Source organism: Drosophila busckii, chromosome 2R (genome assembly GCF_011750605.1).
Source record: "Drosophila busckii strain San Diego stock center, stock number 13000-0081.31 chromosome 2R, ASM1175060v1, whole genome shotgun sequence".
Classification (NCBI taxonomy): Eukaryota; Metazoa; Arthropoda; class Insecta; order Diptera; family Drosophilidae; genus Drosophila; species Drosophila busckii.
In genome coordinates, this window is record NC_046605.1 from 15,967,613 (window position 1) to 15,982,789 (window position 15,177).

At 39.5% G+C, this 15,177-nt stretch overlaps 5 protein-coding genes across 6 annotated transcripts; 4 read left to right on the forward strand and 1 right to left on the reverse strand.

The window, feature by feature from the left end:
- The first annotated feature begins 73 nt into the window (after positions 1-73).
- On the forward strand, positions 74-2,713 carry LOC108596425 (rac GTPase-activating protein 1). Its single transcript, XM_017982148.2, has 4 exons — positions 74-365; positions 434-1,373; positions 1,429-2,222; positions 2,286-2,713. Exons 1-4 carry the CDS (start codon positions 287-289, stop codon positions 2,357-2,359), a joined length of 1,887 nt encoding a protein of 628 aa, XP_017837637.1. The 5' UTR covers positions 74-286; the 3' UTR covers positions 2,360-2,713.
- An 875-nt stretch (positions 2,714-3,588) lies between these two features.
- Positions 3,589-5,026, forward strand: LOC108596429 (probable enoyl-CoA hydratase, mitochondrial). Its single transcript, XM_017982153.1, has 4 exons — positions 3,589-3,692; positions 3,768-3,864; positions 4,086-4,804; positions 4,864-5,026. Exons 2-4 carry the CDS (start codon positions 3,771-3,773, stop codon positions 4,927-4,929), a joined length of 879 nt encoding a protein of 292 aa, XP_017837642.1. The 5' UTR covers positions 3,589-3,692; positions 3,768-3,770; the 3' UTR covers positions 4,930-5,026.
- A 3,044-nt stretch (positions 5,027-8,070) lies between these two features.
- Positions 8,071-11,187, forward strand: LOC108596430 (synaptogyrin). 2 transcript variants are annotated; one of them, XM_017982156.2, is made up of 5 exons: positions 8,071-8,684; positions 9,312-9,543; positions 9,609-9,748; positions 9,817-9,988; positions 10,069-11,187. In XM_017982156.2, the coding sequence occupies exons 1-5, from the start codon at positions 8,556-8,558 to the stop codon at positions 10,116-10,118; spliced, it is 723 nt and encodes a 240-aa protein (XP_017837645.1). In that variant the 5' UTR covers positions 8,071-8,555; the 3' UTR covers positions 10,119-11,187. The 2 variants fall into 2 exon arrangements, with proteins under 2 accessions (XP_017837645.1, XP_017837644.1); XM_017982155.2 differs by having other exon boundaries at positions 8,556-8,684; positions 10,066-11,186.
- A 938-nt stretch (positions 11,188-12,125) lies between these two features.
- On the forward strand, positions 12,126-12,635 carry LOC108596431 (cathepsin L). Its single transcript, XM_017982157.1, has 2 exons — positions 12,126-12,294; positions 12,352-12,635. Exons 1-2 carry the CDS (start codon positions 12,133-12,135, stop codon positions 12,538-12,540), a joined length of 351 nt encoding a protein of 116 aa, XP_017837646.1. The 5' UTR covers positions 12,126-12,132; the 3' UTR covers positions 12,541-12,635.
- Positions 12,636-12,651: 16 nt separating this feature from the next.
- LOC108596428 (cathepsin L1) lies at positions 12,652-13,902 on the reverse strand. Its single transcript, XM_017982152.1, has 2 exons — positions 13,536-13,902; positions 12,652-13,406 (listed from the first exon to the last, which is right to left on the reverse strand). The coding sequence occupies exons 1-2, from the start codon at positions 13,865-13,867 to the stop codon at positions 12,674-12,676; spliced, it is 1,065 nt and encodes a 354-aa protein (XP_017837641.1). The 5' UTR covers positions 13,868-13,902; the 3' UTR covers positions 12,652-12,673.
- Positions 13,903-15,177: the final 1,275 nt, after the last annotated feature.

The following is a 15,177-nucleotide window of genomic DNA, read 5'->3' on the forward strand; positions in this document are numbered from 1 at the left end:
CTAAGGCATCGAATGAATCAAATGACAGTGTGACCATGTAAGCATGGGAACACTGCGCCAACGTACATACTGCCTATCGATAGAGAAGACTGAGTGTGCCTATCGCCACATGTTCAGCTCTAATAAAAAATTTGAAACAACGGCGAAAAAAAGACGCGTCCTTTGCCAGCGTGTTTAATGCTTGTCTTATCTTATTTGCTTTAAATAACTTTAAAAAAAATCTATAAGTTTACAAAAACGGAGTGCTATTTTTGTGATTAGAGTGCAGTGAAAAAAATTAACTATAATGACGCTATCGGTGTTGGCGTCGTTTGACGATCTTCGACGCTGCATGCAAGTGCTAACTGATGGCATAGCAGAAGAGGGTGAGTTTATTATTTACATACATATATGCAAGTAAAACTGTATTTCTGTATTGTATTCCTATGCTTAGAATTTCTGCGCTTTTTACATTTGTTTGAAAAGTACGATGAGAAGTGCAACGGCTATGCCACACAAAATGCGAGGCTGCAAACGGAACTGGACAAGTCGCTGGCTAAGATGGGCGATCTCGAGGGAAAACTGTACCATGCACGTCGCATAATTGATACAGAGATTAAGGCACGCAGACAGGCGGAGCACGAGCGTGATTCTATGGAGAGCAAAATAATGGCCGTGGCCGATCTGCTGCGACATGAACGTAACCTAAACAACGAAACCCGCGACAAGTTGGCATTTCTACATACACTGCCAACGGCCTCTGGGCGCAAGCGCAAATCGCTCAACACCTTGCATGAAGACAAATCATATGGTGATATAAATTCAACCGGTTCGCTGCTTTCGGACTTGTCTATAACACACTCCGAGGATGATTTTCTGGATGTACGCCGTTCCAAGTCATGGCGCGAGCATCGACCCTCATTGCCTAAGAATCCAGTGCCGTCTGTGGGCAACAAGCGTTCGCGTCTCAGCACTGGACATAATAACAGCGGCTTAGGCACGCCCACAACAGCAACAACAAGACGTTCGGGCGCAGGCATAGATCATCACACATTGAATGTGGGTCAAGGTACCGGCAGCGAGCGCTTTTGTGCAACAACTAAAGTGACAATTCCACAAGATGGCCAAGGCGTCATTCGCGCCGAATCCACAATTGAGTCACTGCCGTTGATGGGCGGGCATGGACGCATTGCTGATGGACAGACTTCGACGCCAAGACGCTCGGCTGGCAAGGAGCCAACAGCGCCGCCATTAACTCCACTCAATGCTATGGCGCACTTGACCAACGAAACTGGCATGTCGCCCCGGCAACAGAATCGGCCTTTAATGCGCCAGCACAGCTTCAACCAAAAGACATTCTTGCGTGGCGACAACTGTGTGCAGTGCCAGAAACGGTACTAGATAATCATTCTTATATTGAGCAATCTCTAAATATAATTTACTTCGCAGCATTCGCTTTGGCGCTGTAGGGCTACGTTGTCGTGACTGTCCAGTGCGTTGTCATCTGGATTGTCGACCCTTGCTGACAGTCAGTTGCGTGCCACAGACGGGCACGCCCACATTAAAGACCATGATGGGCTATCTAAGCGACTTTGCGCCTACCATTGCGCCTATGATACCCGCACTTGTAGTGCATTGTGTTAACGAGATTGAGGCACGTGGATTGACAGAGGTGGGGCTCTATCGCATGTCCTCATCGGAGCGCGAGTACAAGGCACTTAAGGAGCAGTTCTTGCGCGGCAAGGCCACGCCTCATTTGGGCAATATCGACATCTATGTGTTGTGCTGTTGTGTCAAGGACTTTTTGCGCTCGTTGCGCGAACCGCTTATACCAACAGCTCAGTGGAAGGATTTCGCCAATGCCGTGCAGCATCCCGATAGCAAGCAGGCTGAGCAGGCGCTGTACAAGGCTGTGGCACAATTGCCGCCAGCAAATCGCGACACTATGGCCTTCCTGATGCTGCATTTCCAACGCATTGCGGAATGTCCTGTTGTCATGATGCCAATTGACAATATATCGCTTATATTTGGACCCACCATTGTGGGTTACTCTTCGCTAGATCCAGATCAACATGCCATTTACACGGAGGTATTCACACAAAAGCAAGTTATGAAGGCGCTACTCGAGCTGCCTGGCAGCTTTTGGCAGCAGTATCTGGCGCTGGAGCCATCGCCAATTGTAGCACCCGGCAGCGCCGTTAAGCGTGTGCCCAGCAACAACAGAGATATATTCTCGCTATATGGTATGTTCAACAATAGTTCCTAGATTGCCACACCAGCTTAGCTTATATTTTGTTTGTTTGCAGCCACACCTCTCAAGGGCACGATGAAGAAACGAAAATTCCATGGCACCCCACCCATGTCGGCGCATAAGAAGTAGCTTAAACTATAGTTTTTTGCACAGTATTTTACGTATCGCAGGCGCGCTTACTTATAACAAATACTTAATTTTTTCTCATTTTGTTTTGAAGCATTCATTTTTTTCGGAGCAGCTGCGTCTAAAATGTGTATTTATAAACCTTATCCCAAATAATGTTTATAGAACGCAGCGCTTCAGTTTATATAACTAATCTTAGTTGTGCATATGATAATCTCTCTTGATATTGAAGTTTTGCTTTATTGTATACATGTACGTGTATAATAAACTATTGGTACAAGGCTTGAAATACTCTATTACCTAATCTATGAATTACACAATAAAATATTGTAGTTGACATGACATACATATAACTAGACTTGCGTGTTAGCTAATTATTTGGCTATTTAAATTCAGTCTAATTTATTTATTCCGAATGGAACGTTTAAAGTCAGTGCAACGTTTCTTCATTGGCATGTCACATGCGGGAGTATCTAAGAATTTAAGTATTTACGGGAAATAATTAACTTGGCTGAGTTGTAAATGTTTTAAGTGCAGACATGGCTTGTAAAGTGCCGCACCTGCGCAATGTTATACAAACAGGTACTGCGGCGCTGCCAGCTGGTGCCCAAGTTCCAAATGACACAAAGATTACTTACAGCTGTCCAGTCGAATACACACTTAGGGATGAGCTCTGGAATCGTTGTGCAGAGTCCCATTGGCTAAAGAAGTTTCCCTACTGTGAGCGTAAGTAACGAAATATGTAAAATTAATATTATATATCTTTATAACATATTTTAAACTACAGCTTATATTACATACGAGTTCGTTCTGATCATAGCCTTATGCTTTTGCATTATTGTTATTATTATTTTGTTGCTGCTTCGCTGCATGCTTAACATACGCAGCAATCGGCTTTATAAGGATCATGTTTGTCTTGTTACTTGTAATCCTAACGTATCTTCAAAATAATAAAAAAAAATTTTTGGCTGCTGTTGGAATAATAACTACTTTTATCTTTGTGAGCATTTTTAATTTTCGCGCTTCATCGTGCGATTTCAAATATCGATAATCTTGATAGCGATAAGTTCAGCAGTTGACGCAAAATGACAATTTCACCAATTACATTTTTTTATTTTTGTAAAATATGCGTTATAATATGTCATATGCGTTACATAGAAACATGAAAAAGTTATTTAAAAGCGTAGTATATATGTTTACTTGCGTTCATATTAATAATTTGTGACGTCATAGCAGCGATTTCCCTATGCGAAATCTTATGCTGCCGAGACTTGCCACTTGCCGGCAAAAAGCGTGATCGTGTTTTGTTCTACACTGTTGCTCCAACGCTCCAAACGTAAGTAACGAGAAGCTGCAGTAGCTGATATAATATAATATTATTAGATAATACTGATTTATTGTACAACGATAGAAAATGGCCAACATTGCTAAACTGTTCACTGTGCGTGCACAAACTCTGCTGCAGACAGCCGCCCGTCAGCCCCAAGTAGCCACACGCTTCAGCAGCTGTAAGTACACTATATAGTTTATGTATAATACAGTTCAAAGTCCACTTGCATATATTAGTAGCAACTGTTGATTAAATGGCAACAATGCCTGATGATGTGCATTACGTTTAACAAATTGTTGAGCACAAACAGCTGGCTTTTCATTTTTGTTTAAATAAAGCATTGATTACATAAGTTTTAAATTGATAATTACACATGTTGTCGTCTCTTTCGCACTGCAGCCAACAGTTGGGAATATATCAAGACCGAAGTGACTGGAGAGAAGAAAAATGTTGCTGTTATTACATTGAACAGACCCAAGGCATTGAATGCTTTGTGCAATGGCCTGATGCTGGAGCTGTCCACTGCCTTGAAGAGCTATGGCAAGGATCAGAGCATTGCTGCCATTGTGCTGACTGGTAGCGAAAAGGCATTCGCCGCTGGCGCTGACATCAAGGAGATGGCACCCAACACATACTCCCAGTGCATTCAGGGCAACTTCCTCAATGATTGGACTGAGGTGGCACGCACCCAGAAGCCAATCATTGCTGCTGTGAATGGCTACGCGCTTGGTGGTGGCTGTGAGCTGGCCATGATGTGCGACATTATTTATGCAGGCGATAAGGCCAAATTTGGCCAGCCCGAGATTGCGCTCGGCACCATTCCCGGCGCTGGTGGCACTCAGCGTCTAACGCGTGTGGTTGGCAAGTCCAAGGCTATGGAAATGTGCCTGACTGGCAACATGATCAATGCCACAGAGGCCGAAAAGGTGGGTCTGGTTAGCAAGGTTATCCCAGCTGATCAGCTGTTGGGCGAAGCTGTTAAGCTAGGCGAGAAGATTGGCACACACTCGAGCTTGATTGTGCAGCTATGCAAGGAGGCCGTCAACACAGCCTATGAGACCACATTGCAGGAGGGTCTGAAGTTCGAGCGTCGCACGTTCCATGCTACCTTCTCGACTGTAAGTTCTGTAATTTCGACTTAACTAGAACGTTTTTCTAATACTTTATTTTATGTCAGGCTGATCGCAAGGAAGGCATGCAAGCCTTTGTGGATAAACGCCCCGCCAATTTCAAGAACGAATAAATTATGTAGATAAACTACGTACGCATCTACTCAGCCAGCATTGCATTTATAAAACGCTACACGTTATTTGTACGCAAATAAAAATTGTTAAACAACATTTATGTAAATAATTTTATGTTTAAAATATGTATTTACATATCGTCGTTTATCTGTTGCAGGTGTATGAATTCAGTTATAAAGTTTGCTGACTTGCCAGTTCATCCACTAGCTCAAGTAGCTCCTTCATCAAGTGGCACATAACCAGCAAAATCTTTAACTACATCTTGCACCTACACGACGATACTGGATGCTGTGCAGGATTCTCGAAGCTCTGCGCTTTCAACAATTGTTGTTGGCTAAAAAGTTGGCTATAAGCCTTGAGCTGTACACGTTGCCACTTTTGCTTCATATCATGAATCAACGGCGAGTCCGGAACTGGCCTGCCAAAGTCACAAATGTTGCAGGGACAATCTCTGGGCCTTACAGTGGGCAGTTTATGTTGACTATGGTGTATTAAATGAAAGCGACGACTGGAGCAGTAACGTCGCACTATCATTGGCTTCAAAGGCTTGCGTTGCATTTGGCGCAGCTCCTTGGGCATGGGCAGTCTATCCAGTCTGGTGGGAAACATTTCACTAGTTCGTCGGACTTCGGTTGTTTTGCCAATTGGCTTTGCATGCCAAATGCGCATTTGAGCCTCCTGAACAAAGTTGCGTTTAGGTTTTGGTTCGGGTACATCCTCGGTCAATGGTAAATATTTCATAAGACGCTTAATTTTTTCTTCCAACGGGATATCGGGATTATCTATGTCCAGTATGGACTGCATAGAGGGTGTTATATATGCAGACTCAATGCTAGTATCAGATGTACGATGCATTTCATCTATCGATTTGATCAATGGAGTTTCTTTGACTAATCTATAAGACACGTTTGTATCAGTCGACAAAGTCTTTGACAAATGTTCAATAAGCGAACTTTGTGGAAAGTATGTGGCCCAATTCTTTATTATTTCATTTCGTTCGTAGAAGCTCATAGATCTTGTTACACTTTGGTTGCTGTGTCTTCTTAAAACTATTTTCTTTATGTCTTTCGCTCCAGTAAAATTTTCAACATGTGCAATATCTGCTGGCTCATGGGTAGACTCAAATGCCTTCATAAATTCTGGATTATAATTGAAGCTGGAGAAACTGTACCAACTATCCCGTTTGTGCTTGCTTTCTGCGTTACTATCCTCCGCCGATATGTCGTGCTGACTATTTTCAGAATCATTCTCATGCGGCAGTTCATGCATACTCTTAAGAGCCTTATGCTCCTCGGGCATTTCGGGTGCAACATTACGGAGCATATCCCCAAACATGTCGGAAAACTTGGGCTTTGTGTCCACTTCTTTAGGTCTGCTCAATTTGAAACTGGACCTGAATAATTTATGTCGCTCGGGCTCCTTGGCTGGCAATTTTGATAGTAACTTATCAAATTGATGTGTAAATTTTGGTTTTATGTTTTTTATTTTAAGCTTGTCCGTTGGCCTAATATTTTTCAACGATGGTTTCAGACGCACATCGACAATAGTAACTTTTTTTTTTGCTATCGACATTTTGAAAGAGGACTTCGTTAACTTATGTCGCTCGGGCTCCTTGGCTGGCACTTTTGATAGCAACTTATCAAATTGACTCGAAAATTTCGGTTTTACATTTATCATTTTCATTTTTGGCTTGCGCGTTTGTTTAATATTTTCAACCGATTTCTTTAAACTCGTATTTCTAAATAATACATAGAGTCTTTTATCTGGCTGCGATTGCTGAGTGGATTCATCATCATTCTCAATATTCATCCTATTTTGCAATGTAACTCTCTGTTGTTCCGCTTGTCGTCGCTTTTCCCTTTCGGCTTTTGTTTCATACAAAAGCCTACGCCTATAATTACCAATGAATGTTCTATATAAGCCATGATATATTCTCTTATTTGTTAGTTGGTGCAACAGATAATGTTCAGTTCTTCTCTGACGTGTAGTCAAATGTCTAATGCTTGGTAGATTAAGTTTATTCAGTGCCTTTTGCATATCCTTGTTTCTACTAATTTGTCTTTTTAATTTTTGAAAACTGAATGGCATACGACCTGTATAGTACGAACCAATCCATGAAATTAATTTAGCAGGCAGTTTGCTCATAGCAATATTTTTCTTTGTGAGCAACCAAATAAGATTGCGCTCTCCTTTTGAAATATGTCCTGGAGACTGTCTACCGCCCTGCTGACGATCAGTATAACTTGAATTTAGATCCACTTCATGCTGCTTAAACAATTCTTGAATGTAATGTGCAATAATTGGTTGCAAGTTATACTGCGCATTTGCTAAATGTTCTACACTACTTTGTACTGATATCTGATCACCTGCAGCTAAGCTGGAATTCTCAACCTTATCAAACGGATTTGACTGGTTACCAAACTCTGTGTCAATTTTGGCACATGCTGTTTTATGTTTGTTCTGCTTAATTAGTTTACATTCCTGAAGCGAAGAATGTGGTTTCTTCTCCTGTTCTTCTGCATTTACTATTTTTTCTGGCGGCTTTCTTATGGTATAGAATTTGTTTGGGAGTCGAATTTTCACTACGGGCTCGTCTCGCTCAACCCACAGCTCCTTTTGAATTTTTGCGCGCGTGGGCTTTTGGTTATAGGGTGTGTTATGCGGATTTAACGGCACATGTTCCGCACTGCAGCAAGTGAATTTACGTAGCCAGAGTTTTGGGCTTGGCGGCTTTTTACGTTTTGTTGCGATTGCGTTGTTCATGCTCAATAATATTTAATTTTATAAGTTCACTTTTGAATTTGGAACAATAGTTTCAGTTTCTATCGAGTACAAAAAACTTATGGGCAACTCTGTTACGAATCGGCAGCAGCTTTCCTAACGTGCAAACAGTGCAATAAAAATAAAAACAATTGCACAAGTTTTTAATTAAAAATATAATTATATTGGTTAGTAATGTTTAAGCTACACGCTTGCATTATTTTTTACTTGCTCAAATTGCGCTTTTGCCTATTGTTAAATATATCGATATTTCGATAGTTAACAACCATCTAGGCTCACGAGCTCACGTACACACACACACAGACGCACAAGTACTCACAGAACGAGCGCTTTACACACATTTTACTGTTAGTCCTGCGCGTTGACCGTTGGCTGCAAAGCAAAAGTAAAAGTGAAAATCCAAAGCCCTTGAAATTTGTGAAATATTTAATAAATTATGCATGTGTAGTGAAATATAAAAAGTGTGCGCGGGTATTTTGTTTGTTTTGATTAACAATTGGAATCGTGCTGTGTATGTGTTTGACTGCGTGCGTGTATTTGTGAAGTGTGCGAGGACTTTCATTTTACGCAGACATTTCTGCTGTGCTGTAATCTATAATTGCGATATACAACATAACAGGCACATACACACACACTCACACACACAAACACAGATACATATACGTTTACTATTAGAAAAAAAGCAAACGTCCAAGACGCCCCCGCTTTGCCCTTGAGTTAGCGTAGTGAAACGCATTCGATTTTTCACAACAAGACGTGAAAAGCGAACTTAAAAATAAAAAAGAAAAGCACTTAAAGTTCAAATATAAAACGAAACCAAATTAATTAAAATAAATATAACAAAATGGATGTGCTCAATCAAATACTTAATATCAATGCTGGTGGCGCCTATGGCGGAGGCAAGGCGGGTGGCGCCTTTGATCCAGTCACATTCGCCATGAAACCCCAAGTTGTTATACGCGCACTCTGCTGGGTAAGTTGACATGCCAGGACCCTCTTGACAGCGCACTCAAGCATTAGCAGTTTAACGAGCATGTTTACTTTAGTTTTCGACAGTCACGTATTATTTTCCAAGTGCCACAGCGTATATTATGTCATTTTTAGAAAATTTACAAGCTACCCGCGCTAATGGCTGTGTATGTGCTTAGCCTGCTGAGCTGAGCATTTTTTATGTGAGGGCTGACAAATAACTGATTAAGGCTGCATATTTTCATATAATCCACAAACTGCAGGCACAGCTATATTTCGATTTTTATTAGTCACACGCGTATAAAAATTTTATATGCATAGTCAAATTGGTTGACATTGTTTAATGGCGCGTGTACATTGACGTATACGTAATATTTCCTGTCATTTAGCGGCCATTGTTATTGCAATTTGGCATTGCCTATCCCCCAGGCGTGCCGAATAAACTTGGCCTTCATTTGAAATTGGGTCAGCTACATGCACATAAATGCATATGTATGTATTGGTGTGTGGACTTGAACTTCTCGTTTAATGCACCTGTGTTGTCCTTTCTGCTTTTGTTTGTGTTAAATCGATGCTGTCTGGCCAAGGCTATGGCTTAATGCTGCTTTTTTTTTTGGTCCATTGTTTACAGCTCTTTTCTGTTGTCGTCTTTGGCTGCATATCCAGCGAGGGCTGGGTGGAGAAGGAGGGCAAAGAGATGTGTCTATATAATGATGATGCCATGGCTTGCAAATATGGCAACATGGTGGGCGTATTTGGTTTTCTCGCCTCCATGGGCTTCATCGGTGGTGAGTTTCTATTCGAACGTATGTCATCGGTGAAGAGCAGAAAGCGTTACGTCATGGCCGATATGGGCTTCTCAGGTGCGTGCCATCAAATCAACAAAAGAACTAAATATAACTATTAATATGAATTGTTTCACTTGCAGCTTTCTGGACCTTTATGTACTTTGTGGCTTTCTTGTACTTGTGGTCGCAGTGGAGCTCAGCACCCATGCCGCCCCTTGGGATTGGAGCTGGCAGCATGAAGACTGCCATTGTGTTTTGCTTCTTCTCCATATTCAGCTGGGTAGCCAAGCACACAATAAATTTAGCTGGCTAGACTTGAACTAATTTAGTGTTAAATGCAATTTGCAGGCTTTGTGCGCCTTTATGGCCTATAAACGCTTTTTGATTGGCGCTGGTGATGAGTTCACCTCGGCCTTCGAAACGGATCCGGCCAACGTAGTGCATCAGCAGGCCTATAGCTACTCCATGGATAACGATAATGAGCAGTATAGCGCCTCACCCTTTGGACAGCCACAGCAGGGTATGTATCATTAAAACTAATCATCAAAACATCAGCTCGTATTCATTATGACAATTTGACAATTATGCGGTATGCAGCAGGCATGGAACAGCAATCAGGAGGCATGGAGTACCAGCAACCCACCTATTAAGCGTTTCCTAAGCTTTAGCTCCGCCTACCATACACCTTCTTGAATTGTTAGTGCAAATGGCAAACTACAAAATTACAAATACTACTACACACCAGTTGGCTTAACTAAATACACCGAGAACAAGCATATATGTATACAATATAAACAATAACCCCACAACAACAACAATAAGCAGCAGTTGAAAATTTGAACGTATTGTGTGAATTAATAAAATCCTAAACTTATACAGCATAATATGAAATTAATGATAATAACTTCTAAGCTAGACTCCTAAGTTATGTGTGCAGTTTTTGTAGTCGAAAAATTTGTTGCAATTTATATATATACACACACACACACATACAAAACACACACATATATATATTATATATGACATATGGTATGCTTTAAACGTTGTTAGTTATTTAGATTAAAATATTAATTCTCTTGTGCAAGGCCCTGGCCAACTGCGCTCAGCTCTGGATTTGGCTTGTTTACCAATGACAATAGCTTCACAGCAAATTTATAAAGAATAACAATGTTTTTTAGATAAATTTATACACATACACACACACACACTCACAGCCACGGTGCCAACAGCGAAATAAACACACCACTAGTTAACTAGCAGGCAATTTGTTAACAACTAGAGCCCAAAGTATATAATTGAAAACAACAAAAACTGCTCAAGAACATATCCATTATACACTTGCGAGACATAGTACTCCACAGCTTGTTACTGAACCCAGCATTTGTTAAAAGTAGTGAGCAAAAAAGTTGTAGAGCTCCTGGCCAGGGTTGCTTACTCTAAATATAATGTAGACTATTTGAATGGAAAAACCAAAAATTAATATAATATGAAAACCAATAAAAACTCAACGCCAAACTGTAAATTCTAATGAAAAATGTTAAAAAATAATATAAATTTGAATATGATACACTTTGCAGTAATAAAGATAAAATACTTGCATTGCAATACAATCGATTCATGTGAAACTATTTTCAAAAACATTTCACTCTTTAATTTCAATTCGAAGTGATGTGCAAGTATTTTAATGAAAACACTTTTCAATAAAATTTCAATAAAAAAAAACAACAAAGTAAGCATCTTATTCGTGTTATGCAAAAAAAAAAAAAACTATAATAAAATATCAATGAATGTAAACATATTTAATGAATTAACATAAATGTTTGTTTGTTTAGTGCAGCAACCAATTAAGTTAATCTACTTACATATGTATTTGTTAAAGAAATATATTAACTCAAGTATATGCAATATTATTTATGTATTGTATACGTACTATATAAATCATAAGTCCATAGTACTGTATAATCAAATTACAGTTCAAAAACAATAAGCAGAACAAAATTCACACTAAAATTTATAATTACTTATGTGCTACATATGCGGGTTGAACAAGAAAGAAACACATGCAATAGTTCAATGCATTAAACAATAAACAAATAAAAACAAATAATAACAATTGATTAATCGGTACAAAGGACAACCCAAGTCTATGCTAAACTCTCTAGTTGTACTCAAATTGTTTGTGCAAATATAAATGAAACAATAATGTATTTAAACCAAACCCAACTACAATATAAATAAAATAAATATTTTTAAAAACCAAAGCTTAGCTAGATTTATTACACATAATGCAATAGTCATCTGTTTTGATATACTAGAGAATTAAAAATGAATTTGATTTTTGCAACTCTTGATGTATGCAGAAGTACTACAGAAATTCGTTTCTCATGAATTTCTCTTTAATTTCATTCTGACGCACATCAATTCTCTGCTTCCATTTAACAAATCACTCGGTATTCTATATAGCAAGTAATTTCGACACCGACTTTTCCTTTAATTCATTGGAAATACCCATGTGCGTAAAAAGAGATCGTACACTGAATATACATATAATTTAGAATATATATATATATATATATAATTTAATCATCGAGTATGACTAGCTATTTCGCGATAAGAAATAGAGAAAGAAATCGCTATGCTCAGTCTAAGACAATTGATTGAGCGATGAACTTGTTGAAATTTATTTTTGCCGCACTTGCGCTGCTTCTAATCTTTGCTTTGGAAGCTTCGGCAGCGCCCGCCACGTCAACTGCAGTGCAAACTGCTGGAGAAGCTAGAGGAACTGTCACAGGTGGATGTTTTGTGGACGCCTGGAATGGTTTCAAGGTGTGTTTTGTTTACTAGGAATTTGGTGTATTATTAATGCTTGTGTCAATTTTATAGCATAAATATAAAAAGAATTACAATTCAGATGTCGAAGAGCAACGACGACGCAGAATCTTTTGCAGAAATGTGCAAGAGATAGTGAAACACAATTCGGAATTCAGGGCTCAAAAGCAAAGCTATGCCAAAGGCATAAATGAATTTGCGGATCTAACTTCAGCTGAGTGGGAAGCCATGTATTTAATGTAAATAAAACAAAGCCAAGTCTAAAAACACTGTTTTATTCAGTAAGCGCTTAAGAACTAAGCCAACAATATGAAAATGCATAAATTCGTATGTAAGTGAGTAATAAATAAAAAGAGCTTCAATGTGAGTGTTGGCTTCAAAGTATGGGATAGCTGCATTCGCTAGCAATGCCACAAAAGCTGTTTGCATTGCGTGGCAAGCGCATGAAGCCGGACTCGCCCCAGTTCTCCGAGTACGAGTTCTTGACAATCCAATAGTCGCGTCCGTTCTCGGAGCCATAGCCCACCACTACAACCGAGTGGTTAACATCGTCGGCATTGCACTCCTCATCGTCGTAGATGCCGCCATCGTATTGTTCAAAGGATATGGCGCCTGCATTCATCGAGCAGGCCAGCGGTCCCAGCGTGGCAATCACCTGCTTCATCTTTTGCTCATCGCCTGGATCAATGCGCGCATAGTCGCGAATCTTGACGAGACTCTCGCGTGGATAGCGCCCAGCGGTTTCATTTTGTTTGCACTGCATCTCGTACTGCACATAGGGATACTTGTTGGCCAGTGTAATCCCATGATCGCGTATATACTCGAAGCCGTACTCCTGGAAGCCGCCGTCGCAGCCCATGTTGCCGTAGTCGTCGGCACAGTCCATCAGATTTTGCTGCGACAGCGGCACCAGCAGACCAGTGCGCCGGAACAGATGACCCTCCAGTGCGCCCGTCGTGGCAAACGACCAGCAAGAGCCACAGCCCACACCTTGAAATCCCGCCGCCGTCACGCCGCCCTCTACACGCCAATCAAACGCATCCGGCAGATTGTCACTCAACTCAATTGTTGTGGCTGGCACAAAGTTTATGTGACGCCCGGTGAGTTCCCTGCGAATCAATTTAAAAGTGAAAACTACATATAAATATATTCAGCTGTATTTTAAACAAGTTTCATGTTTTAAGTTAAATAGCAAAAGCTAAAGCAGGCGCGCCGCAGCTCTTTGAGCTCTCACTCACTCGCCCTGCGTTGAGATCTTGGAGCCCAGCAGCGTGACAACTTCTTTGCGCGTCATATCCGCCAAGATGTTGAGGCTCAGCTTGTAGCCGCCTGCACGAGTGTTGGTCAAGTCCACCAGCGACTTCTTGGCCAGAAAGATGCTCTCGCGATAATCCCGCTCCCGCTCATCCACATAGCTCTTGCCAGTCTTTTGCAGAAAGTCGTCGAAATTGCGCACATCGCAGAGCTTGGGAAATGACTGCAGCACTTGGCATGAGACGGCACTTAAAATGCTCAGCACCAGCAGCAGTCGCATCAGTTGAAATGTCTCCCATTTACATTTCCACATCATTTGGCTGTTGGCTGTTAGCTGTTGTTGTTAGCTGATTTAATGATGTAATAGAGAAAATACATATAAATGTGTTAAGCAATCAACATAAGTTTATTAATTTTTTTTGGGCATAGCGTTTGTTTTGGGCTTATCTTGTCTGCAGTCGTGTGTTCTATATAATAAAAGATATAATAATAACTATTTAGCACACATGTGGCCTTGAAAAGTTTAAGACAAATAATAATTGCAAGTTAGCCATAGACTTTCTTACATTTTTTTTAAAGAAGTGAATAAACTAAAAACATATGTATTCAAATTTTAAAATTATATTTGTGTATTTTGAATTTATTTTATAATTGCAAATTATTTTATGAACTGCCACATTGTAATTGTAAATTATTTAAATTTTATTAAATAATAATATAAATTACTGTGGGTACATAACATTTATTAATTTCCAAATTCAAAACTCACAAAATTTTACATATAAATCAAATTTATTATTTTATATTCTTTTAATTTGAAAATATTTAAAAACATATTTTAAATAAGATTATTTTGGTTTTAAAAGCACAATAAAAATTCAAATTAATTTAAAATTTTTATCTATTTTGAATACTAGTTTATGTAGAGCATTTATAGCTAAAACATTTTTAAAACTTTTAATATTTAATTGATTATTTCATATATTTTGTGCAAACCACATGACTCTTACTCAATGCCCAAGTTGAGCTTTTGTTTACAGCTTATTTTTTTTTTGGGAAATTATCATTAGTCTGCGTTTGTTTGTAACTGCTTCAAATCGATTGATGGCTAGTCAATGCGATTTACATATGCACAATGTTAACATAAGACAGCGTTTCATTTGATTTATGTGGACGCAAATGTGAAATTAGCTGATAAATCAACTCAAGCTATTTTCACTTTCATTGTGCTTAATGGTCTATGGCTCAGAGCTATAGTTATGTGGGTGAAAGGCTCTTTAATCAGCATTTCACAGCGTAGGAGGCAGTTGTTTAATTATAATTACTTATTAATCACACACACACATACACATATGCATATAATTATAAATTTGTTAATCACCTTTAACGCGTGTGTTATTTCTTTTTTTTGATTTACAAACTCTCGTGCGCACCAAGATCTTTGCTATTGGTAGATATTGTTAACTCCAAGACTGCAAACGTTTTAAACCGCGTTCGCGATAGACGCTTCGGTTTTATAGGCCCTTTGTCAATACAAGAAAAAAAGAAACCCCCCGCCAAAAACAAGAAACAAGAAATAACCAGCTGTGTTGCTTTTTTTGATTTCATCTTTGGCTTAAATGCAAA

Coding starts and splice junctions, on each gene's coding strand:
- LOC108596425 (XM_017982148.2), top strand. CDS start 287: ATGACGCTATCGGTGTTGGCGTCGTTTGACGATCTTCGACGCTGCATG. Junction 366..433: donor TGATGGCATAGCAGAAGAGG/GTGAGTTTATTA, acceptor TCCTATGCTTAG/AATTTCTGCGCTTTTTACAT. Junction 2,223..2,285: donor AGATATATTCTCGCTATATG/GTATGTTCAACA, acceptor GTTTGTTTGCAG/CCACACCTCTCAAGGGCACG.
- LOC108596431 (XM_017982157.1), top strand. CDS start 12,133: ATGAACTTGTTGAAATTTATTTTTGCCGCACTTGCGCTGCTTCTAATC. Junction 12,295..12,351: donor ACGCCTGGAATGGTTTCAAG/GTGTGTTTTGTT, acceptor TCAATTTTATAG/CATAAATATAAAAAGAATTA.
- LOC108596428 (XM_017982152.1), bottom strand. CDS start 13,867: ATGATGTGGAAATGTAAATGGGAGACATTTCAACTGATGCGACTGCTG. Junction 13,407..13,535: donor AAGATCTCAACGCAGGGCGA/GTGAGTGAGAGC, acceptor ATTGATTCGCAG/GGAACTCACCGGGCGTCACA.
- LOC108596430 (XM_017982155.2), top strand. CDS start 8,556: ATGGATGTGCTCAATCAAATACTTAATATCAATGCTGGTGGCGCCTAT. Junction 9,544..9,608: donor GGCCGATATGGGCTTCTCAG/GTGCGTGCCATC, acceptor TTTCACTTGCAG/CTTTCTGGACCTTTATGTAC. Junction 9,989..10,065: donor CTTTGGACAGCCACAGCAGG/GTATGTATCATT, acceptor TGCGGTATGCAG/CAGGCATGGAACAGCAATCA.
- LOC108596429 (XM_017982153.1), top strand. CDS start 3,771: ATGGCCAACATTGCTAAACTGTTCACTGTGCGTGCACAAACTCTGCTG. Junction 3,865..4,085: donor AGCCACACGCTTCAGCAGCT/GTAAGTACACTA, acceptor TTCGCACTGCAG/CCAACAGTTGGGAATATATC. Junction 4,805..4,863: donor TCCATGCTACCTTCTCGACT/GTAAGTTCTGTA, acceptor ATTTTATGTCAG/GCTGATCGCAAGGAAGGCAT.